The sequence below is a fragment of the Solea senegalensis genome, linkage group LG9, assembly GCF_019176455.1.
Source record: "Solea senegalensis isolate Sse05_10M linkage group LG9, IFAPA_SoseM_1, whole genome shotgun sequence".
Taxonomy (NCBI): Eukaryota; Metazoa; Chordata; class Actinopteri; order Pleuronectiformes; family Soleidae; genus Solea; species Solea senegalensis.
In genome coordinates, this window is record NC_058029.1 from 21,689,901 (window position 1) to 21,714,929 (window position 25,029).

Consider the following 25,029-nt stretch of genomic DNA (forward strand, 5'->3'; position numbering starts at 1 on the left):
CCTTCTCCTCCACACACTATTGGTGAGCCAGCCAAAGGCTAAAGTGAATTAAGCAGCTGCTGATGCTTTGGGCCGGCTCTGTCACTCTTTACCAGAGCCTCTGCGAGGACTACTGGTCCTAACAAGACAATCGTTTGTATCTGAAGTGTTAGCAAAAAATGGAATGCATACACACTCACATACTAGGTTTGCATACCTATTATTGATAGGACAACCTCACCAGAACCTTATCAATAACCAGATAACACCAGACCACAAGCCATGTTACTGCAGTCTTTAACCAGAGCCTCATAACTGAGGTTCTGCCTCATTGACAGCAGCCTTTGGTCCATGAGGACTGCTCCTCCTATGTATTTGTACCAGGCTGTTTAGAGGCAGCACAAATGAGTCCACACAAACCACAGAGTCCTGCTTGAAATGCAGCATTTTAATGAATTTATAAAAGCGTATTGGGAAAAAAAATCAACCCCCATTCATTATTTTCAGATTTTCTTTTCCTTTGTACATTTGGTAGGAATAAGGCAAAAAGTAGTCTCTTGAAAGAGCATTTCACATTAATTAATAATCATCCCCATGTCATGTATAAATATTATTAAAATCTGGATTGTTGCTACGGGGGGGGGATTCATCCTGTCTGAGCGGGTCCTCCAGCACATCACTGAAAAATCCAGCCCACCCACTCAATAAAGATGAAATAAAATATGGAGTCATTGGAATGGGATGCTTCTACTTTTGATTATTTTAAATTATAGAACAGGTGAAACTGTGAAATCAAACACAAAAGTGGATTTTCTCCCCTTTCGTTCTATTTCCTTTGTTCGTTTTGCTTCCAGTTCAAAATTAAAACAAACCAACTGACCAAGTGACGGTCTGAAGAATTAACTGTAGTGACAGAATTGTTAGGTTGCGAGCAAGAGTCTATGGAATTATGACCTTTGATATTTGTGCATTTCAGAGTTGTCTCAACAGACAGATAGACAGAGGAGTGGCTGACACCGAGCAGAGGGAGAACACGTATGGCAAGAAAAACAACTAAACCATCAAATGTGGGAAAGGCAGGGAGCAATGCATATCCATTCACAAAAATCTTATCCAAAGCTACAAAATGTTTTTCTTTTATCATAAAAGCTGTTAAAACTTTATAAAATCTTTTTTTTTCCAATCACAAATCAAATTAAAACCAGGACAAATGTACTGTAAAAACATTCAATAATACAAGGCCATTTTGAGTCGGTGTTAATGTACAGTGTGTGATTTACAGTGCTTGTGTAACCACTGGCAGCCATTTCCAAGAATACCCCCTCATTATTATTATTATTATTTTCATGTGCAGAAAGCCGTATGCATGATGTGTTAAAACAGAAAACGCCACGCGCCGGCACTGTGCTTCAGCTTCCTGCAGAGGGCGCTTCTGAACACAGGTGCTCAGGTGAAACAGAAATGAAACGAAAAACACAGAGTCAGCGACCGACTCTGAACCCATGTACAGTGAGTGCAATTATGTGTCGACAGCATGTAAGTCTCAAGTTGTACACGGCTCACATGTCTTCAAAATGAAACACAAAAAAAAAAAGATTCAACAAACAGGAAATCACCCCTGATTGGCTCACACTTACCCCACGTGGCACGATGGTAATTTCCTGTAAACATTTCACTGAATGTTTATAAAAACACCTTCCCGTTTACAACACAAAAATATATAGAAATTTATTTTTACATGAACATATATTTATATATTACTAAAGGCCTTATAATATTTTCCGTTCTTCTCCTTGAAAGTCACAGTTCCCTTCAGTGGATATTTAGCCTTAGACAGACCTGGAAGGAAAAGCACTCATTACTTCACGTCTGTCTATAACACAACATTATTAACTGAACACAAAAGGTTAATCAGGCCTGCACTTACCATGCCAAGTCTTAGTACCCAGGTTTACTCCTGTTTTTTCGGGCTCCGTTCTTTCTTAGGCACCAGCGCCTTACGGAGGTATGGCATGATTAAATAGGCTACGAGGAAGAATGCATGACCACAGAAATACACAGACGAATACACCTGTAAAAAAACAACAAAAAAACACATGACACAACAGGTGAATCATCCATTCAGATCATTATAAATGATTAACACCTGTCCAATTCAAATTACTCCCCTCTACTATGTCCCCACACATTCCCAAGCTAAATTCAATGATGTGATGATACAAGCTACACACCTCATTCAGGAGATAAAGCCATTGCTTTGTTTTTCATCCCTACTCATGGATACATTTTTGAGCTCTACATTGTGTGCTCGTGCCTGGATCAGAACTGGAGTTTTAAATTTAAATTGTCATTCTGATCATGGAGAAATCCCATGTTACCAATCATAATCTAAAGCCCTGGAATCACTGCACCAACGGTTGCCCATCGATGGTCATCTATAGCCCTCATCATTAACCATCTGCTTTTGTTGGCAGCTTTACGGCTGATTCAGTATGTTGAATCAGCATTTGTTGTGGAAATGACGAAGCAAAGGACTCTAGGCCAAAATGGCACACAACAAGTACCTCACATATATTTGGATATATGAACTCCTTTGAGTTCCTCATCTCATTTGGAATTTTTTTACTAAAAAAAAAACAAAAAACACCATGACAAGATGCCGCTGCACTATCATGAGTCAATCCATCTGTGTGATGACCAACAGAGACAAGCAAACAGGATATACTCTGCCCACCACTGCATACTTCGTTCAGTTTCACTTTTTTAATAGCTGTGTTTACTCATTTGGAAACACAATTTCACTCAGAGAGAGCTGGTATGTGCTGATCGATGATGATCCGACCCTGACTTCCTAGTTTGGTATCTGATCCATATAAATGAAACATGTTTCCATTTTGTTACTGTTGTATATCCATTCCAATAAACAATAATAAACAGACACAAAAGTCACAGATACAGAAGAGGAGGAGGAAAAAGAGACAGGGAGTGGACAGTGAGAGGACGAGCTGACACATGCAGCGTTTGTTTACTACAGAAGAGGAAGTGAAGCTTCTAATTCTTCTTCTACTACCGGAGAATTAGACAGCACTGCACATATATCAAAATAGTCCGTTCTGACTGAACGATGGATGTGTAGACACACCAATGGAATTCTAAATTCAGATTGCAACAAATCTGTTCAGAATGAAGACATTTTGCACATAAAAACATAGCTATTGACTAACACTAACTAATGCAATCGACTGGAACGGAAAGTAGTAACATACATGCTCGTTACTCATTGATTGTAATTGACACATGTGACTGCTATTATTTTCACACGCCAACTGTTGCAGTTCGTCCTGGGCTTTACATATTTATATTTTGAAGAATGAAGCCCCTGAATCATATTTCATAGTCTCACAGGTATTTGAAACAACATGCTCAACAAACATTTAGTTTTTTCTTCATCCAGAACCTGTGACTCTAACGGTAGAGTTCCGGTGTTACCTTCAGCCATTTGTCATAGGTGAAGAGGCAGAATGGCACTAGGGGGTAGCCCATGAAGAGCCAGTGTATAAACTGCTGGACTACATAGATGAGAGGGTAGAGAGGGCTGTTGGCCAGCTTCGTCAACAAGGGACTGTCCCGCACCAGTGCGTGGGCCTGCCACAAACACAAACACACACACACACACACACAGACAGACAATGATTATAGTAACAGAACAAAAATATCACCTTGTAAAATTACGCCAATTTGTGACTGTATCAATATGTAATTAGTGCATTCAGCCATGGAAGCATTTGTTCAACCGTATTAAGTCATTTAATAACACACTTGCCACCTCCTGAAAGAAATGTTTGAGAACATAATTACTATTGCATCACTCATCACCACTGCACCGTACCTGTCTCTCTACAGTGATGATAAAGAATTCCATGGAGAAGCACATGATGTAACCAGAGTGAAGGCCGTGCCAGATCGTCAGAAACAACAGTGTGGCCACATGAGACAGAGTCTTATTGCCAAGGAATTTCAACCGCTTGAAGACATGTCTGAAAGGACACAGGAGGAAAAAATATCAATGGAGACTTCTTTATTTCTCCTTTTATTTTACCAAAAACTTAGACAAGGGTGGTGAGAAATGCATAATGAGTCAGCTATCAGTGTCCACAAGACAACCACACACCTGGACCTCATTGTTGCATAGCAACTGCGATTCTATTAAAATATCTCAATTTTACGTGTCTATTTATTAATATAATTTTGGTGCAGACTGTGTTTTCAGTCCACATACCAGTGTTTCTCCCTCTCGGCACACTGATTGCAAGTTATGGCATTAGCTCTAAAGAGCAAGGTCAGTGAGGTAAAGTATGTGAAGCACAAAATGAAAGTTTGCTTTCATTGCACCTGCACCTTCTACACACACATTATACACACGATGTTTTTAAATTAAAAACCGAATGGCTGACACACAAATCAAATATTTTTAAAGACTAGTTTAAATTAATTTTATTTACAAATTGAATTTGCCCCTAGCAGAAATCCTACTGTTAAGAAAAAATAGTTGAGCCTTTTCATTACATTAATATACAATTGATTCACTTCTAGCATTACCAGTATAGTAAATACACATAAACAATGAAGAGCTATGTGAACAAGCAACTGTGCAAGCAGGTCTGTTTTCTTTTAAATCACACCTTCCTGTGAATGCAACATTTGTTGATAGGCAATCATTTAGTTCAGGTTCACCAACTATTTTATGCCGATAATCAGCATGTTTTTGATCTTTTTAATTCTTATTTGGTGTTTTACAGCAGTTGGCATCCAAAATGTTGAATTACTACTATAAGATTTGGTTCCTTCAGCTACATGTTTAAAAAGAATTATCATACCTGCAGTAATAGCTTCTCTGAGAATTATCCTATATCAATCCTGAGATAATGTTTATGCTACGTATCCAAAAGAGAAGCAGTCTGGAATTAAAATTAATTATGATGCGGCTGAAGCATACTGCCTTAATATGCACTGCCTCTTCTGCGCCACCGAAAAATTGTTGATACAAACATCATCACGTCACATTTGCCACATCATTTTCCTTGTTTGAGGTTTGACTGGCCTTATTTCAATCAAGTCATTCAGCTCTGCCCTTTTCTTTCCATCTGCATGTGTCTTGCTATCTGGCAGGAGAATTAGCACATTACCTGTTTAACTGGATATGAATTACAAACGGTGTGTTGCAAGATGATTTAAATACCTTAAACAAACATAATTCAAACTAGGCCTCCAGTCAGATTTATTAAATACAGTACAAGCTATCATATTATTACCTGAACCTCTTTTTTACTTAACTACTTAAATGTGTGTCAAGAGAACTGAACCTCAGAAGTGGCACACATGTGACTAAAAATAGCACTTATTTTCATAGGTCAAACCTTGAGAGCATGACCAAATGTCAAGGTCTGTTTTGGCCAAAGGCCACAAATACCCTCCGTTGACCAACCATACAGTATAAGTCCTAATTTTCTTCATTATCTACAGGTTGACAAGCATTTCACATTTCCACTCACCAGTCACTATTATGTCCATTTTAAACTGTGTGGTTTTGAAGTGTAAAAAGTAAAAATGAGCTTAAGTAGCTGATGCATTTCACCATGTAATATACTGTTAAATAAATAGCTGTGCACAGTGTGGTCAGCATCAAATGGTGTCACATGTGCAAAGAATTTCATTCATGAATATGTTGACAGTTGACTATCAATATTTGCTTTAAAACCACAAACTTCTCCTCCCTGCAATGACTCTTGGCGGACAACTAACAGTAGATAGAAGTCATGTGGATAATGGATTGAACTGTCTTAACCTCAACCTGACTGTTGTGATCCAATTAATATTTAACTTTCTCTACAACACATGCTCACAGATTGCAGGCTCCACGTTTACCTGGCAGCCCAGGCGTTTGTGTTGATGTTGAAAGAAGCAATGGTTCCTCCAAAGAGCGGCGTGGTTTCAAAGAGCCACACCTTCATATTGGCACACGCGTCCCACTGGTGCTGACCATCTACAACACCGTTGTAGCCCATGCCAGAGAGTATACACACGCCCTCCTGTAACACAGAGGACGCAGCAGTTTCACTCATTGCTCATGTCACATCACACCATGAACCAGATAAACTGCTGATGCAGGTGTGCCGCAGAAAAATGACATCATCAGCACACGAGTGAACAAAACTATGTAAAGGGCAGTAGTAGGCAGTTGTTATTCTTAATGTTCACCTTAACACTGTTTATTAACAGTTTCATCGAGAGCTGGGCAATATGACATCACAATAATACAATTTCAAATAAGTTGATAAATAATTATCGACTTATATAACATTTCAGAATATTAAAGATTGGGTTTTGTGAAGGAAAGCTTTATCAATTATGTGCATGATAAATAAACATAAGATATTATTTAGGACCTCTGCTGTTGTGACATTGAAGAGAACCATATAACAATAGACAGTTATTGCCCAGCATATACTGTATATAATATTCAGGCACCAAATCAGTAGATGTTTGCCATCAAGTCTCAACAGCACTGCATGCACAAACTGAAATATTACGTGAATATACTTACTGCTATGACCCAGCAGCTGACATATTTATACAAATTGACTTTAGCCCAAAGCAGAATAAACACACAGCGATACCAGAATGGCTGAGCCTGTGGAGAAGAACAGTTTTGTATTTTAGTCGATGAAACAGACTCATCAGTTAGTGTTAAGTCTCATCAGGCTTTCACGTGTGTAAATTTGAAATATGTAAGAGTTCACAATCTGATTATATGTCCGCATCTTTCTCACCTCATACTCATCTGTTAAGTAGTAGCTGTCTGGGTAATGAGGGCCAAATATTGCATATATGACCAGGAAGAAAAAACCCAGAGCAAACCTCTTCATAGCAGGTATAACACTGAAAAATAAAGAATGGAAAAAAGATGAGGCTGAGAGAGGAGAAGGTATTAATGTAACACTGTAACTATCTTGTTTTTTTAGCACATTTTTATTTTGGTCACTCCCAAGATTCTCACTCTTGTACCTGTTTGGAGGTTTTCCGGGGCAGTCGGTGAGTTCCCCTGCCACCAGCATCTGGTAGCTTCGTAGTGTAAACTGGGGCCCCACCAAAAAGCCTCCATAGAAGTAGGAGAAGCCAAAGACCTCAAGCAGAGAGGGTACAGACGGCAGGGCTGCTTTCTTCTGATCTGCACTCAACTGGGACTGGTACAATGAAAGATAAATATGAGTGAAAGCAATGAGGGAAGCCAGCATACACAAACAGGAGAAGGAAATGCATTTTCGAAAAAAAACTGATGAACTAAGGATGGGCCCAGTTACAAAAAAAGGGAAAATAAATCTACAATGATCATAAACTAAATGAGAGTGCACTAAATACTCATTAACTGGAATTCAACTGCAGGCAGTAAAATATGAACTGCAACTGTGTAAAGATGAGGCCAAATTATTTGAATTGTTTATATAAACCAGACAAACGAGATTTAAAGCATTTTCATACAGAAAAAAAGATAAAAACAGAATGAGAATAAAGCAACAGAAGGGGCAATTACAATATGAGTACAGTCATTATACATATGCTATACATTTTACACTGCCATCTCTCTCAGAATCTAACTATGGCCAGATTCTGCTCTTGTGGTGCAATGTTGAAAAAAATGAACAAGCCAGACTGTGCTGTGTCTGGTAACAGGTTCTGAGTTCAATTTCCATAAATCCAGTTTACAACACAAATCCTCTTATGTAATCCCTTTGCTAGCTTTATCTTGTGTTTTGTTTCGTCCTTTGTTTTCCTGCTCCTCTCCCTTTAGTAGACAGAGCCAGTCTGAGCTGACTGGGGCTAAGCACTGGAAAAAGCAGAGAAAAGTAGACTATGGATTCTCCAGCAAAAAAACACCTTTTGTTAAATTGCTGTTATTAGGATCCACACTATTCCTGTCCATTTCAGTTTATTTTGCTTAGCTTAATTTCACACCATGCTCTGTGAGGATGTGTGTCCAGTCCTGTTGATTTCGCCTGCTGGGTCTGTTTTCATTCTCCTGTGCTGCAACTTAGTATTGTTTATTTTTCAACAAAGCATTTGCTTGTTTAATCGACCTTGCCGTAGTTAATACGTCATGGATTGTGTTTGAATCAAGGTTAAAAAAAGCTGTGTTATGGTCAATGTACTGAATAGCTATGTTGGCATGGTAACATACCCTGTAACTATGCAGTGTCTACACTACAGACTATGATGGCATAGAATATGGCGATCAATCATTGAGTATCTTTTCAAAATAAAACGCTTGTGAAGATTACCCGTGTTTCGTTGCTTTCTCACAGTGAATTAAACAATCTGACACACTGTCCGACTTCCATTTTGAGAAACATTAAAAAAAGACATCTCTTCCATTCTTTTACTGTAATATATAAAAGGGAAAAAAAAGCATTTTGGCACTGCCCTGCCCCGCAGCTGTTTGCATATCACTTAACACTTGATTGTGCTTTTGTTGTGTGAGTGCCTTCTAACTGTTGTCATGCCAGTAAATAGCAAACTGGCTATTTACTCAGGTGACATGTTTGTATTTAGTAACTGAATGTAGCTGAAAGGGAAAATAAAAAATGACAAGCGCTAAATTAAACAAAGATTAAAATGAGCAAAACTCAAACAATGGCAAATGACATCAATATACATGAGCAATCAGGCAAAGGGCAAGAGATCGATCAACTCACTGGTTCCTTCCCGCCGTCATAAAAATCAAACGACAAACCTGTAAATCAGAAAAAGTAACCGTTGTCAGAAACTATAAAACACAACAAGAAAACAATATTAAGCAATATTAAGACAATATTAAGAGATTTGAGTCCACTTACCCACAAGTTTAAGCATGAGTACACAGTGAGGCATCGTCCACTTGATGTCATACTCCTCTGTTGCAGTGAAGTAATACCCTGCCAGCAGGTATAGCTGCAGGAAGATGAGGAGAGACACAATTAAATAAAAAGACGTAACAAACAAAAGCATGAAAACAGAAAATCACTACATCCGGAAATTCACAGGAAATCTAGAGTGAACGCATTTCTATGTAAACACAAGGCTTCATCACCACATGTGCTATAGTGCGGGTAAAAAGCAAAGCAAAATATTGCAAAAACAAAGGGCATGTGAAGCATGGGACTATATATATGTCATAATACGATTACTGGCTTTACTGTAAATTGCCCTTCGACATACACAAGGCTAGCAGACAAGGAAAATAAAGGAAACTCCATCCTGCAGATGCAAAAATCTGAGATAGGACTATGCAGTTAATCTGGGTAGAAGCACATGAGCCACTGCAGTAAAAGTCAGGCAGTGCACAACAGGGAGGCATTGCTCCAGGTAAGTCTGGGTGCATAGAGAAAGAGAAAGAGCAAAAAGACCAGGACAGCTCACCATTTGGAAGGTAAAGCTGCTCAGGACAGCTGTTACTGTCCTTCCCATGAGCCTCAGCATCAGGAACTGGACAAGGACGCATACTGCGGAGTGATAAAGCTGAGGGCCTGGGAAAGAGATGGACAGAGGAGGGGTGGGGTTGATGGTGGGAGAAGTCAAGCGTGACTTGTAGGTCTGGAAATGACAACAGCACTTTTCCTCCTTCTCCACAGTTTAGCTTTGGCAGAGGTGATGAGACAATGGCAAAGCAGAGACATGATAAATATCCCAATTGAACTGAGCTTTCAAAGAAAGCCGGAAAAACAAATAATCCACAAGGAGAGAGATAAAGCAACAGACCTGCTGTAAAATCCAAGTGCAGCCACAGTGGAATAAAGAAAAGAGAAAGAAATCAATGTTAGCAGTTAGTGTTAAGTCTAGAATGTCATTGGGTTCCACAAGGAAGTGCCATCCATTCCATCTGCCCATCTATATAACTTTGCACAATTATATTGATTTATATCAAAGATTTGTTATATTGTATTGAATAATAAAATATAAGTAGCCTTATAAGTATAAAGTATATATAGCCTTATAAGTATAAAGCCTTATAGAAACAAGGCTACAAGCATATAAATAAGTTTTACATATGAATCTGGTCAAACCTGTGTGTCTGCCTACAGCAGACAACCACATCTACTTCCTCATCAAGTGAGAAGTTACTTAACTAGTAACTCGTTGATGATTCATCTGCCTGCCAGTCGTTTAGCTTGATCTTCAACAAGGAGTTCCTCAGCCTTTATGCACTTAACTAACGTGTGTACACTACGTTAAAGCCACACTATGGAACTTGTGCTGGACGGCCTGTCACAGTAACTACATGCCACGATGACAACAGATTTGATTCATTTTCACTGAGTTCAGCATTACTCTTCAACTTGATGGGTTAAATCTGTCTGTTCATTTACATGATATTTGATAAAAACTAATAATTGTGTTGTGTTGTTCCACTAAACTGGACCTTTTGAAATAAACATGTAAATGCCTGTGCACACTCCGCAAGAACAGAGAAATTTGTTCTGCCTCTCTCTTTTCTTGCGTGTTGTCTGACAAAACTGGCCAGAAATTTGAAGTGGGTGTGGTTAATGCGGAAATGTTGTCATTCCCAGGCGTTCTGCACTTGCGTTTCTCTTGTCTCGGCTACCGTAATGATAAGTACATATGGTAATGACAAGTACGCATGCCAAATGGTGACCGAAGGGTTAACTGTATATATACAGTAACTTCAGTCACAAACATACTGTCTGACTATCATTCAGTTACATACATCTCATGGTGTCAGTGTGATTTTAAAGCTTTCATTTTAAGTGATGGTGTAACATCTATGTAAAGATGAATAGCTGTCAGTGAGTAGATTGTTCCTTCATTTATTCGTCCACTGTCTGCAAATGCTTTGAAATCTGAAAAGAGTTATGGAGGTCACTGCAAATGCAAAGAGACAAAGAGTCAGCTTTAGTGAAATTAAATTTCAAAGTTGGCTTTGAAAATATTTCATGGAAAAGATAAATGCATTCAAGGATACGGAGTTAGATAGAGTTTAGTGAGTAACGCTGGATTTAAAGATGAGATAAGATAAGATAAGATACATACACATCCCCAGTATAACAACAAAAAAACTTCAACTGTTTAAAGCTATGGAGGACTTTATGCCTGTGCAGTCCTCCACAAACACAACACAAATCTTCCCCTTTATCTCACCAAAGTTGAATGCTGCTAGAGCCAGTCCAGAGAAAGTGTGGAATAAATGTATAACTGTGGAAGACTGGTGGAACAAAACGCGTCTGTAGAACAGAGCACAGGGATAACCTGCAGGAGACACAGAGAAAAAAATACACATCAGAGAAATTTATATCAGGAGTGTTGCTACCTCAGCGATACTGACCTTGTGGGGGGGACACAAATTGTTGCCACACACATTTCAACACATTAACCCCACTGGTGTGCACGTGTGGTGTGTGCTGCTTTTGAATATGGCATCCAGATGACTGCCCTGAGTTGGACTACAGATTTAGTTCTTACACTGAATCACCTATTCAGTTTGACTTCTTCACTCATAAACTCATAATGTGCTACTTTATTATGCATTAGTTATTAATTTATACTAGTATTTCTAATGGCCAGTTTAAAAGGTGGCTGGTTGCTGCACCACCTTGTCAGAGAATCCCCTTTTTCCCTGAAACAATCTTATGCAGCACCAACATGTTTTCGAAAATGTAAGGAATCTTGTCTCATAAACATCTTGAGCTGCAGAGCTCCTCTCACTGAGGTACCACAACATTGTACATTCCACTTTGAAATATAAAAGTGGGCAATTTTTATAGGCAATATATAAAAAATATACAAAAAAAACTTCAGCATCTCACTCTCCTCCCATCACATGTTCCCCATCAGATAGTCTGTGATCTCAGACAGGGATCCTGTGCTGTTTGCAGAGTGGTCTGTGGTGTGGACTCTTGACTAATTGCACTGAGAATAGGAAGTGATGATAAAATGACTCATCTCTATCAGCTTTTTTCTGAGTAGATGAGAGTAGTAAGACTCTGAAACATTGACCTTCCACAAACCACAGAAATTACTAGATATCAAGGAAGGCAGGGATTACATATTAATGCTCCAACAAGGGCATGAGTTTACCTTTTCAGCTGGGTCTGTTGGTTTACTTTACATTTCTGGACAAATGTTCAATGAATTCATCTCAATAAAAACTACAATTGTACTAACCAACTAACAACAACCAACTGTAGATTTAATGAACATTACTGAGATACAGATACATGCATTTCTCCCCTATTAGTGAACATTTGTGAACATTAAAAAATAAATAAATAAATAAACCAGCCTTAATAGGATAAAATAAAGTTCCTGTTGGAGTAATGATATGAGACAATTGCATGCAGGGAAATGCAGGCTTGTTGTGAAACTGAACTGTGGATGATATGATGATACATTTTTATTATTATTACTTTTTGTTTGGAATACTAATACTATTGAAGTAGCACACAGTGGAATACTATGTGGTTGCTCTTGCAAAGCAGCTGGCTGACCACTTGCATGCAGGATGAACTGCAGGCTTCTTGTGAAACATTTGCATATTTTTATGTTTGTTTTTTAAGTACTAATGTATTCCACTAACCCATTGAATATGATACAGCTGCCCTTGCATAGCAGTTGGCTGGCCAAATAACCTCATGTCAAACCTATGTATAGCAGAGGAAACGCTGGCGGAATCTCCTCTCATTTCAGGCTCTCTTGCTGTCGTTCAAAGCAGTTATGTGACCACAATATTAAACCGGGACAACGAGCATGCAACAGGCTGACAGAAGGTTTCAGTCCAGCCAATCAAACCATGGTGTGACAGACCTTGTCTGATCTATTGAATGGTATTGAGTGGGGCTGCACACAGAGTAAAATAGATATGTCCATGTGTCTGAGCAAAGTTCAGAGAACACTCTGCCTGACATTCCCACCCTTTACCTGGAAGAAAAGCTGTTAGACAGCCTACAGTGAAACAACAGATTTGTTGGGGTAAAAATGTGTGTTTAGTTGAATGTAAAAGTGATTGTCAACTGAATTATCACTCCCTCCACTCAAAGCAATGAGGGGTAAATGGTGGGAGGCATATTTTGGCAGCATTTTTCTCCAAAACAAAGCTTTGCCCTCCCCCAACACCATCGTCTGTTTCTTTCACCAACATTGGTCTCCCATTCAAGTTCTCGTTCACTAAATCCCACAGTCCACGAATAACAAATTCACCACACTGAAGGAGAAGGAGGTGGTGGTGGAGGGTGTAATTCTAATGTGTCTAGTTTGGTAAACACACCAGCATTGGGAAATTAGTTACTATGCTACTATCTGCCAGTATACACTATGAAAACTAGCCAAATACCAACACCTTCATTCAGGTTTGCCCGCATCACTTTAGCAGAAGGTGCTGATGTTTTAGCAAGAAACGTGAACGCTGAGTCCGTGTGTCCCATATTCACAAGCACATTTACAAATAAGTCGCACATTTCTCAAAGAAACCTGTAACTGTTTAAAACATAGCAGAGCAACACGACGGTTTTAAAGCCTTAAGCTACAGCTCTGTCGGTACCTGACTAACCCGTCATGTTAGCTGTGACAGTTGCACGCAGGTGTGTGAGCTGTCACGGTGGAAAACTCGGCTGCTAGAACACAATAACTGACGACATGAGGAGAAACTCACCGACTAAAATGGATAAAATGAGTCGAACGGCTGGCTCCGGGGAACCTAACGACTCCGACAATTTCTCCATCAAGGGAGCCGCCATCTTTCTTGAGGGCGGAAATGTCTCTGACTGCGCCGCGACGGTTCGGTGAAGTCGACTGACCCACGGCCACTGCACGCTCGTGCTTGTGCAGAAGCGCGCTCTCGCGCAGACTCCCTCGCTTGCACAGTTAAACCGTGTACTTTGTTTCGTTTAGTTATCTAGATTCTTAACGCGCCATCAAGGTTATATATTTATATATTTTTATTATATATTAACGCAGTGCAGCAAAGCAGAAGATAAAGAATTGCTCTGTGTCGCAAATCGGACAGAACGAACGATTTGGTGAAAGTGTGCTTTCATGTGGTGACACAAAGGAACAACAGGCTAATACACAAACCTTGAGGCTGTCTATCTATTTATTCATTCGAGAGGCTTTGTTGGCTTTATTGACATGGGAAACATTTATAGATTACATATATTTTCCGATAATGTACACAAGTGAATGTGCAAATGGAAAATACAAGAATTAAATAGAACATTTGCTTTTATCATGTCGACATAAGTAGCTCAGTTTACCCTAAAGTTATGTAAAGGAGATTAAACAATAGTTCAAGTATGTTTTTTTCCATTTTCTTCAAAGTTTTGCCTTGACTGTCTTGAATGACAACGTACTACTCTAGTAGTAGACGCTCATTTGCACCATTCACTCGGAGTCTCTCTACAATTGAGATGACCTCCCTACTTAACCAGGATACGGAGCAACACACTGTGTACATGCTTATATTTCCACATTTATTACGGGCTTCTCTTTATAAGAAGCCTACTAGAAAAATATCTAAAGAGCTAACAAATCCTCTAACGGTTTTCGTGCCCAGGCATTACTAGTTGTTTGCACACATACTGTCTGATCATGGTGTAAAATTTGTCACGACAAAACATTTCAAACCATTTACAACAGCAACCGTAAGAATAAAATCAACAATAAAATGTATATCTGCAGAAAATATAGTGTTCAACATCTTTGTAAAGTCCGTTTATTTGTAATTTTCTTTTCCACGGATACGTGGGTTATGCAAGACAGGAATAATATTCTCCAATCAGAAGAGCCTATACTCAAGCAGACAGCACAAAGAGGGCGGGGCCCCTGTCGTCTCACCCAACCAAACGTGGCGTCAGTTATAGGTCTGATTCATTCAGTAATTCATAGACAAAACTACACAAAAACACTCATTAATGTGAAAGAATCCTTTTTTGTGTGGTTGCTATCGCAGTTAAAGACATGAAAAAGTATTTGACTGTGTATGTTTCAATTATTACATAACATTATTACATAACATCAGGAGTTTAATTTTATTTAAGCAATTATTGGAACTCTTCAGCAACCTCTCCAAGATTGTTTTAACATCTAACAAAGACATCGTAAATAACTATGAAAATATTTCTGTAGTTCAATTAACTGTTGCACTTTTATTTTGATTAAATATAGTCAAAATATATACAGTGTGCAGTAAATGAGGGTATATACTCCAAAAGTAAAGAAAAAAAAAACATGATATAGACTAACCGTTGATATCAGTTATATATTAGATAAATACTTTTATGGAGGAAAACAGACTGTCATTGTTTATTTAAAAGAAAAAAATATTACAAAGTGTGATGTTCATTTTTCATAAATTATATCAAATGTTGGCTTTCACTCCCAGGATCTATTTCTGTTCCAGAGGTCCACACTGAACTGGGAGAAGGGTAACTGCTCCCTCTGCTTGGCATCATTTACAAAAGCAGCTGAATCTTATAGATCTAGTAGAACTGATTCAAACTGCCCTGTTTGATCATTAAATGCTGGCAATTGTATATGCTACTATTACACTATACTACATTATACTACAGTGTTAAACCTCACTGTAATTTGTTTTTATGGCTGTCAGTAGCATTAGGACCATCTTGTAAAATACATTTGCAACCTCATTCAGGCTTTCCTTGTAAATTAAAGCTATGGTCATTAAATAATTCTAATTTGTCCGTGTGGCTGCATTTTAAGAACCTATTTATCAATATGATTGTTATAATCATGATAACTTATTTTTCTCATTACACAATAAAGTCCCACTCCTACAAGTATCTTTGAATGCATCATGACATTTGTTCTTTCACTTCCTCAAATGGAGTGATGCGTTCGCGTGCGTGCTGTCGTTAACCAATGAAGAGGAGAATAGGAGTGGTCTGGTGTCCAGCTTATAAAGCTCACACTCTGCTTTCCGGCGCCTGCTCTCCTGCCCCAGTCGAAGTGTCCTCCCGCACACCGTCGTCGGTACCGTTCATAATTCTCACCAAGCACCTCCGAAGCAACCAAACACCGCAAACATGAGCAGGAAATTTTTCGTTGGTGGAAACTGGAAGATGAACGGAGACAAGAAGAGTCTCGGGGAGCTCATTCACACCATGAACGGAGCCACCGTGGACCCCAATGTCGGTATGTGATTTTAAACAAGCGTTACACTAAACCAGGTTTTAACCTTCTGTCAGTTATGTCAGTGTCAATGTTAGCTGATTTAGCCTCGAGCCACTTCCTCTGTGTATGTCTCGACCTGATTTTACGTTACGTTTAGCATCACGACCCTTTATCCTCTTCACTTCATGTCTTAATGAAGGTGCATTAAGTGAAATTCTGTGACATTAAACACAGCTACGTGCATAGACAAATGTGTAAGTGCAGGTGAATCACGCTGCTGTGCGGTTTTTGACGCTCATGTCAGTGTCGGTGTCGGTGTTGCGTTTTCAGCGGCACGTAGACAACTGCAGCCCTGCCTGCTGCTGCTGAGAGCACGCTGCGTTCACGGAAACTGGGTCATTTTTACATCCACACTTTGATCCTGCAGTAAGTTATTGTGAGATATTTTGTTGAACAATTATTGTCACTATTTGCTCATGAGCTTGGCAGTAAAACTGAACGACCACAGAACATAACTCAATCACATGCTGATCTATAAGCACGAGCCATGTACAGTTAATAATTACCAGTGTCAAGATGACTGTAACTGGAGAAATAAATTTCATGGTAGTGAATTAAGAATGGTTACTAATGAACAGTCCTAGGGATTTATTTTGATGTGCCACAATGAAGAGTCTTTCCAGTCATTCCAGATCCTTTAGATTTAAAGGCCCAGTGTATGAGATTTAGTGACCTCTAAAGGTGAGACTGCAGATAGTAACAAACAGAGGGTTCTTTCACTCCCTGCTCCCTTCCATACATGTGTTGGGGTATTATGGTGGCCTTTGCATACCAGACAATATATAATTGTATGTAATTTATTTGCTTGGTAAGTTTCTGCTTCAAATTGTAAAATACACACTCTGGATGGTTTGTCAGTTCGGGCTGCTGTGGAAATATAGCAGCGCAAGATGGCAGTCTCTTCAAATCAAACATTTTTAATTTTATAGTGATTATTCTTTTATATAAACATACATACCCTCCTAAATGTTACACACTGGAGCACCTGTGTGTATCCTGTGTGTTTTTTTAAAAAAAAAATCACAGTTTGTTCAATAATCAGTAGTTTGTTCCTGTATAAAACAAATGTAAGAGACACACATTATCTAAACACTCATGGACAGAAGGCACATCTACAAATGTTTTAAAGGCATTTTCTAATAATTATCGCAGTACTATTGTGAATTTAAATTATTTTGGACACAATAGTCATGACTGCAAATTGCCCTATTGCCATATGCCTATACTGAACATAGTCTTCCATTCAGAGTAATCCAATCTACCATTTGTCCTACACCGCTTAAATGCAGCACCATGTTGCTTCTGTCTGCTTCCTGCAGGCTTCACACAAACCAAACACACGATTCTACCACTGCTGTTCTTTCATTGCTCGATTCTCAGGGAGACGCCAATGTGTTGAGGCCTGTTTCCGTTGTCACTGGGCCAGTTATGCTCCGCCTGTAAAGTGCTGTTATGCAACTGTGATGTTCTGTGTGTGTCTGCCACTGGCCTGGTCTGCACATAGGCAAACTGTTAGTTACTGTTAGTTTAGACTGTCCTTGAACCTTGCTCCTTGAATGAATCCAGCCCTGTACTGTGCCAGACTGAACCCCAAGGAGGCTTTTCCCACCACTCAGTCTCTTTTTGAGCTTAAAAGTGGAAGTTCCTCCACTGCACTTATTTTCTTCACTTGAAGGATATTGAAATACTTTTATTTGACCGCATGAACTCTTGACTTTTCCTTGACTTCTGCAGAATGTAGACATGTTGGTGACCTTTTGGTGGCTGAACTCCGGCCTTTAATGCAGAGAGGTCTGAGTGTGGCCAGAGGGAGATGACCTTTACCAAAGATGTGTTTAATATAGACTCCCATAACCCCAAAGATACAGTTACCTTCTGAATGTCAGTGTCTTAACTCTGCTCTTGCAGAACACATTGCAGTTAAAGCATGTTTGCGCATGAAAGGGCAAACATTTCACATAATTGTGCAATGTGAATCATTTTAAAAATCAACAGAATTGACAACACTTTGGCAGGAGTATTAAACATGTATAATAATGTATTTTTACTAAAAGTACAAATGAGGTGTTCTGAGTTCCCACACTTGATCATAGCTTATGATCATGATGTAAGTAAAATGTCAGTTCTGCCTACAAATATCAAGTGACAAGAGGCTGATTTGTCTCTTAGCCTCTGTGGTCTTGTGTAGCAACAGTACACTGTCGACCAGTTGGTCAGTGGTTTTCCATTATTCATCACTTCTACATCAGTAATGATTCCTTTCTACCTAAAGTCATTAGAAATGCAGTTAGTATATTTTCAATTCAAAATATTTAAACTGTTAAGTCACTATCTGATATTAAGGTCTATAGTCATTAATGTCCAATACACTGTGGCCTAAGCTTTGTTTTGTACCTCTGTTAATATAGAGGTGGTGTGCGGTGCTCCAGCCATCTACCTGGACTTTGCCAGGTCCAAGCTGGATGCTAAGTTTGGTATTGCTGCCCAGAACTGCTACAAAGTTGCCAAGGGTGCCTTCACTGGGGAGATCAGGTACATCATGTGTCCATTTGAGGAAAATAATTATAGTGTGATACTGACTAACAAATAAGGGTAAATAACACACTTAATCCAGATTATACTGTAAATACTACAAATATTTGTAGATGGAGCAAATTGGCTTCTTTTGTGTTCATTGTATATAATTCTGTATTGTTATTATTATTATTATTATTATTATTATTATTATTATTATTATTATTTGTTGCAGCCCTGCGATGATCAAGGACTGTGGTGTGCACTGGGTGATCCTGGGACACTCTGAGAGGCGCCACGTCTTTGGAGAGAGTGACGAGGTAATTTTGGGAAATTTTATCTTGTGCTTTCTCTTTACACCACCTCTATCATTGTCTCTTATGCTAAGGAACCTAAGGAAGGCCTGGGCCGCACTGGAAGTGTGTCTAACACATCTGGCTGTGGAAAGTCTTGCTTTTCATTGGGACACAGGCTTTCAGATTTTCACCCTCACACTTCTCTAGTCAAACAAGCTCTCACCTACATTCTCTGTTGGCAGTGTGCAGTGCACAGCAAAAAAAGATGATGACAATTATCTGTCACCACAGCTCCAAGTGTAAATATGTCACTAACACAACACATTCTGTGCGTATTTCAAAGTTAAAAAAATGATAGCGTTTCTGTTTTGCTTGAATTGATTCTTTGTGAAAATATTTGCTACAGTGACAGATGCACGTCATGAATCCTGGCATGTAGAAATAATAATTTTAAATAAGACAAACCTTATTTAAAACATATAACAGCTGATCTGACGTCCCTGTATAAACAACAGAGACGCACGGAATTCCGCACGCTAGTCACACACTGCACATGCATCTAGTGCTGCCCGGACGTCAAGTGTGACAAAAACTAAATGACTGCCCCCCCCCGTGTTGTGTTAGCTCATCGGTCAGAAGACAGCCCACGCTCTGGAGAGCGGTCTTGGTGTGATCGCCTGCATTGGTGAGAAGCTGGATGAAAGAGAGGCCGGCATCACCGAGAAGGTCGTCAATGCTCAGACCAAGGTCATCGCAGGTACATGGCTCATGACAACCCAACTGTGGAGTTAAATATCCACACGAGAGTGAATGTTTCATGTCTGAATATTGTTTCAGGGGATGGTTGTGTAAGCTGGAGTCCAATCGGTGAAGAAGTTGCAAAATACAAATTCACGTCTTATCACACGTCTCTTTTACAGACAATGTAAAGGACTGGAGCAAGGTTGTGCTTGCTTACGAGCCTGTGTGGGCCATTGGCACCGGCAAGACTGCCTCCCCACAGCAGGTAAATATTAGAAACCACTGAATATTTCTTCACCCTTAAATACTACAGTCTGTTTTCATAACTCTTAATATGTTTATTTTTTGTGTGGCCTCTCAGGCTCAGGATGTTCATGATAAATTGAGGCAATGGCTGAAGAGCAATGTGTCTGAGGCTGTAGCTAACTCTGTGAGGATCATCTATGGAGGTCAGTGGAAAGATGAGGTGAAGATATTCTCATTGTGACTTCCCACGTCAATCTCTTCTCATGGGTCTGTGCTCCTCTTCTCAGGTTCTGTGACCGGCGCTACCTGCAAAGAACTTGCCTCCCAGAAGGATGTTGACGGTTTCCTTGTGGGTGGAGCCTCCCTCAAGCCAGAGTTCATCGAAATCATTAACGCCAAGGTTTAAAAACAAAACAAAAACAAACCTGAACCAGATCAGAGGCCAGCTCCATTCAGATGATCTAGTTTCATCCTCCCTCACTTCCAGCACTTAGTCATCTTCCCCTTTTTATTCAAAGTATTTTGTGTCATGTTGTCATTCCTTCCTCGTTCTGTTATCTTTTCGGTTTCTCTCCTGGAGAAAATGGACAGGTTGACACATACACTGTACTGCACTGAAATGAGTCCACTGAAAGTAGTCTGTGCATACTAACTTCCACACCAAGTGCTCAAGCTGTAAAGACGGACAGTTACACCTTGAGGTGGACGAGGAGTCCACGCCTTTACTTGAACAGTTTTACCAACTCTCTATGTGTAAACAGTGTCACAGCTCTTGTCAATTAGATTTATTTGTCTGTTAATAATATTGGTGTCTCTTATGTATAGTTATGATGTTCGTCTGTGGCTATTTACCTCCCTCTAGACCTGCATGTGCTGCTCTCTCATTGGCTGTTCCACCAAAAGGGAGGTGTCCATTAAATGTTCATTACATTGTGTCATGGTCGATGGGTTTAAGGGTTGGATGGCTGTAAGGAAACATAATAAATGGTTTAGAGACTCTATGAGTGTGTTTCCTCTCATTTGTCACTTGCCTTGATGGCATCTTTCCTTAAAACCATTCAATGTGTCTTATAATTGACAGAAAATATACTATGTTGCTTTCACAACCTGCTCTTCAGGCTGCTGTGTTCCTACAGACATGTTCCTAATCCCAGTGGTATTCTCAGGATTGAGGGTGTCTCATTACAAGAGTGAACTCCTGCTAAGACAATGCCATGCAGAGGAGTATTTCACTGCTATTTTTATCCTGGCACTGAACTAAAACAGACAGAGCAGTAAAAGGTTCATGTATCAGGGAAAAGTCTGCACCACCTGCTAGTTACACACCTACAGTATATGGACTAATGTGTATTGAACTGCAAAATAAAACTCAAAGCAACCTGAGAATTTAGGTCGAAATAAAGTGCCAAGTGTGCTCTCATCGTTATTTTTAGTACACACATTCATTTGTGTATAATAACATGTTTTCTGAGGCCAGCTGAAGGGCAAACAGGATTTGTACAGGTGCTTGTAATCCTTGAAAATGCTTATAACTATTGTAACCATTTCTTTCAAAACAACTATTTGACTGAGTCACGCACTTATCAAATGAAAAAAAGAAAATAAGTTGTCAAATGAGAACTGCTCCACCTGCGCCTCACTTGATGTGTCCTTACAGAGATGTGACCTATTTTGGAATGGAAAACTTTTGTGCTTTCCTTTCATTTCTTTATATGCTTGTGATATATTTGTTGCTTCTACTATACAATTTTGATAACTTAAAGTAACTTCTTATAATCATTTCCAAAGTGAATTGAATGTGTAATGTACGTATTCCTGTAAATACTTAATTTACCACCGCTGGAATGGTCTGAAAAGGCTTGAAAATGGACATTTACTGTAAGTGGTGGAAAAGTGCTTTGACCCGGGAAAAGGTGAATGAACCTTGGGCAAAAGGACACATGGTGCTTTAGGTTTGTAAACCTTTATTTATACAAAGTATACTGGTTTGTCGACACACCCTGTTCACTGTTTCTGTAGAATAACATAAAAGCACAGTAACAGGTTCTAAGAGACACAAACAGGTAAATTACTGGGAATGAGTTTTGATTTAATGTGACATGGCAGATGTTTCCAGATCCTCCTTAGCAAACACTATTTTTTAAAACAAAAATAATCACAGAAAAGCAAATATAATGATGACATGATTACTATTTGATCACCATTACATTATTATTTTTTAATTAATTAATAGTCTGTATTAAAGCCATAGAAAGGTATCACTGTGTATACTATATTATTCCATTATTGTTTGTCATACTATAGATAGTATGACATAGTATAGAAAACTACAAAGAAAGAAAGAAAGAGAGAACGAGAGGAGTTACATGTGCCCTCCACACCTGTAGGGGGCGACAGTTCGCCACATTGAAGCCTTTCCGTGGCACGGTCTCATGTCCGTGTTTACAAGCGAAGCGTGACGTTCTCGGACTCGCACGACTACGTCTCCGAACGCGACCAAACGCCTCACATTTCATCTTAAGATGTCCATAATGTTGTCCCTGAAAGCTTTTCTCAGTGACAGACTGACGGCGGCAGCGGAGGAAATATGCTGCGCTGTTGAAAAGACAGTCGCCGAATACAAAGAGGAGATTTGTCGTTCTAAAGATTTGGAAATCAGTCGTCTGAGGATGCAGCTGAAGCTTCTCAAGTCAGGTTGGTTCTCAGTGACATCTTGACTGTGACTCATGCAGTTTCAAATTGGTTTTTTTATTATTTTGATTTGGGTCTTTGTGTTTTTCCCCTTCAGACCCCCGGAATGACAGATGTCTTGGAGCCCAACTGCAGCAGTCCACCCATCACCACCATCCTCCACCTCAGCAGCAGCACCATCAATCAATGGAGGCTCCGGAGTCCCATCACTGTGAGGAAGAGGATGAGGAAGAGGAGAATGAGAGCAGCAGCTTGGAGCCAGAGCATCCAGAAACATCAGAGGTCAAGAAGGAGCAGCAGAAGAGCCACAGGGATTTCTGGATAAGCCACGACGAAGAGCAACTGGAGAGCCTTGAGTCAGACATCAAAGACTTCATCTCAGCTCCTTCCAGTCTGAAAGTGAGCCTGCAGGAGCCCACCTTACCTTTCCACCCCTACCATCACCTCCACCACCACAACAACAGCAGCAACAGCAGCAGCGAGGAGAGCAGAGACAAACCCTACAGCTGCTCTGTGTGCGAGAAGCGCTTCAGCAACTGTTCCCACCTCACAGCTCACATCAGGACACACACAGGCGAGAGGCCCTACAAGTGTGAGATATGCAGGAAGACGTTCATCACCACGAGCGCTCTCAACAGACACCAGACCATCCACACTGAGGGCAAACATTTTGTGTGTAACTTCTGTGGTAAATCCTTTAAATGGATGGAGTCTCTGGGCAGACACATAAGAAGTGTCCACAAGAGGGACCATGTGCCCACGTGACGTGACTCTGTACCTGTCCAATGAAACACCACTTGTCCAATGTCCAAGAGCTTGGATACTATGTTCTCCTTATGTATTTGTCATCTATGATTTCATTATGTAACACCCGAGTCGGTAAAAGAATGTAATGTCTGTTTTCTATGTTAATGTTATTTATGCAGCTAAATGTGCATGGACCTTTATAAAGCCTTGAGCCAGTGACTAGTCAGTAAATACACTCACTCTCGTGTTTTCTTACAAATTTCTTACAAATGATCTTCATTTTCATTCTTACAAAATAAAGTATCATCACTCTAAATATTTTTGCTATTGTGTAATGTAATGTGCTGTCTGACAACAGTCAGAAGGAGAATTTGCACTTTATTCCAGCAGGTGGCAGTAGCAGAATTTCATTCATAATTTTCTCATCAATCCACCATAGTTGGCAGCGTTCATATTTTAGTGTGTATTGTACTGCGTGTGTACTTCATTTCTGAGTGCTGCACAATTAAAATATCAACGTGATCATCACTTGTAAAGTGTATTTCCATGATCTGAATAATAATAGGAGCAGTGTGTCGACCAGGCAGATGAAGGGCCAGCGTTTATGAAGAACATATGCAGGATGCAAACACATGCTGCTCAAAAGTAACGTTTTATTTTGGATTAAATATCTACTTGGTATTTAAAGCAAATTAACCATTTGCTTTAATGTTCACTCAAATTGTTCCCATTATGGTTTGTCTACAGTACAGTGTCCTGTCATCAATATTCAGATTTGATGTCTTTTAAAAATGTGTGATCACCTTAATCTAATCTTTCAAATGAATCCCTGTGGGTATGAACTATAATTAGCTGCAGATTTCTTTTGTTACTGATCCACTGGTGGGTCAATGGTATTTAATTATTTAAACCATAGTGGGAAAAATTAATAAATTAGCTGGAAGTAGCAAATGGGATCCAGCAAATGTTTACATTTAATTTCCAATCAAAAAGGTTTTAAATCACATTTTTATTATTAGTTTTGGACAAATGTTTACTTTTTTCTTTGTTCTTTTGAACTTTATGGGTAGGATGCTTTGGTCATGGAAAACAGACTGTGTCTGTGTGTATGTAGAATAATATTAATCTTCAGTGACTATGTTTTGACATCATACTCAATATTTTGATTGAAAAAAATACAGTTGCAGTGGTTCATCCAATATTACATACTATTTAATGTTTCAATTAATTGCAAAAGTTCTAGATTATTTTACAACTCTGTTTTAAACTATATATTGTGCCTTCTCTCCCTGGCCTGGAAAATAAAATCTGCTGAAGTAAAGCTTATGTTTTTCACAAGCATCAGAAAATAAAAACAAACAAAAAAAATAAAAAATCGGACAATACAACCCAAAGAGCACCTGATTCTCAACATAATAATGTGTGTGTGTTCCTCTGGAGTGACGTTTAACCTGCCTTTCTCTGGGCCGATGGTAAATTTCCTCAACATATTTGTTCACACTTGAGTTTCTGATAACAATTGAGTTATTATTAAGTGTGTTGAAGTAACTATTTTATTTGCGACTCACGATACTGTTGAACG

At 39.3% G+C, this 25,029-nt stretch overlaps 3 protein-coding genes and 1 non-coding gene across 6 annotated transcripts; 2 read left to right on the forward strand and 2 right to left on the reverse strand.

The window, feature by feature from the left end:
• Window positions 1-498: 498 nt before the first annotated feature.
• lpcat3 (lysophosphatidylcholine acyltransferase 3) lies at window positions 499-13,837 on the reverse strand. Of its 3 annotated transcripts, none has more exons than XM_044034507.1 (13): window positions 13,676-13,837; window positions 11,170-11,277; window positions 9,433-9,542; window positions 8,871-8,964; window positions 8,730-8,767; window positions 7,045-7,223; window positions 6,810-6,918; window positions 6,584-6,670; window positions 5,905-6,068; window positions 3,869-4,016; window positions 3,469-3,624; window positions 1,907-2,050; window positions 499-1,818 (listed from the first exon to the last, which is right to left on the reverse strand). In XM_044034507.1, exons 1-12 carry the CDS (start codon window positions 13,758-13,760, stop codon window positions 1,931-1,933), a joined length of 1,398 nt encoding a protein of 465 aa, XP_043890442.1. In that variant the 5' UTR covers window positions 13,761-13,837; the 3' UTR covers window positions 499-1,818; window positions 1,907-1,930. The 3 variants fall into 3 exon arrangements, with proteins under 3 accessions (XP_043890442.1, XP_043890443.1, XP_043890444.1); XM_044034508.1 differs by having other exon boundaries at window positions 9,433-9,539; window positions 13,676-13,836; XM_044034509.1 differs by lacking the exons at window positions 11,170-11,277; window positions 13,676-13,837 and adding an exon at window positions 9,772-10,451 and having other exon boundaries at window positions 9,433-9,539.
• A 660-nt stretch (window positions 13,838-14,497) lies between these two features.
• On the reverse strand, window positions 14,498-14,554 carry LOC122775311. The gene has a single exon (XR_006361086.1). It is a non-coding gene; the product is annotated as a U7 small nuclear RNA (small nuclear RNA).
• A 1,388-nt stretch (window positions 14,555-15,942) lies between these two features.
• On the forward strand, window positions 15,943-21,010 carry tpi1b (triosephosphate isomerase 1b). The gene is made up of 7 exons (XM_044034866.1): window positions 15,943-16,173; window positions 18,621-18,744; window positions 18,962-19,046; window positions 19,647-19,779; window positions 19,943-20,028; window positions 20,125-20,212; window positions 20,297-21,010. Exons 1-7 carry the CDS (start codon window positions 16,065-16,067, stop codon window positions 20,413-20,415), a joined length of 744 nt encoding a protein of 247 aa, XP_043890801.1. The 5' UTR covers window positions 15,943-16,064; the 3' UTR covers window positions 20,416-21,010.
• Window positions 21,011-22,418: 1,408 nt separating this feature from the next.
• Window positions 22,419-23,972, forward strand: LOC122774909 (zinc finger protein 184-like). Its single transcript, XM_044034505.1, has 2 exons — window positions 22,419-22,703; window positions 22,798-23,972. Exons 1-2 carry the CDS (start codon window positions 22,532-22,534, stop codon window positions 23,463-23,465), a joined length of 840 nt encoding a protein of 279 aa, XP_043890440.1. The 5' UTR covers window positions 22,419-22,531; the 3' UTR covers window positions 23,466-23,972.
• Window positions 23,973-25,029: the final 1,057 nt, after the last annotated feature.

Bases quoted from the DNA above. Each gene is read 5' to 3' on its own strand.
- lpcat3 (XM_044034507.1), bottom strand. From the start codon at position 13,760: ATGGCGGCTCCCTTGATGGAGAAATTGTCGGAGTCGTTAGGTTCCCCG. The intron at 7,224-8,729 runs GTGAGTTGATCG...TCATTGTACCAG, and splicing joins ATGACGGCGGGAAGGAACCA to TCCCAGTTGAGTGCAGATCA. The intron at 3,625-3,868 runs GTACGGTGCAGT...TGTTTGTGGCAG, and splicing joins TCATCACTGTAGAGAGACAG to GCCCACGCACTGGTGCGGGA.
- tpi1b (XM_044034866.1), top strand. From the start codon at position 16,065: ATGAGCAGGAAATTTTTCGTTGGTGGAAACTGGAAGATGAACGGAGAC. The intron at 18,745-18,961 runs GTACATCATGTG...TATTTGTTGCAG, and splicing joins GCCTTCACTGGGGAGATCAG to CCCTGCGATGATCAAGGACT. The intron at 19,047-19,646 runs GTAATTTTGGGA...GTGTTGTGTTAG, and splicing joins TCTTTGGAGAGAGTGACGAG to CTCATCGGTCAGAAGACAGC.
- LOC122774909 (XM_044034505.1), top strand. From the start codon at position 22,532: ATGTCCATAATGTTGTCCCTGAAAGCTTTTCTCAGTGACAGACTGACG. The intron at 22,704-22,797 runs GTTGGTTCTCAG...TTTCCCCTTCAG, and splicing joins GCTGAAGCTTCTCAAGTCAG to ACCCCCGGAATGACAGATGT.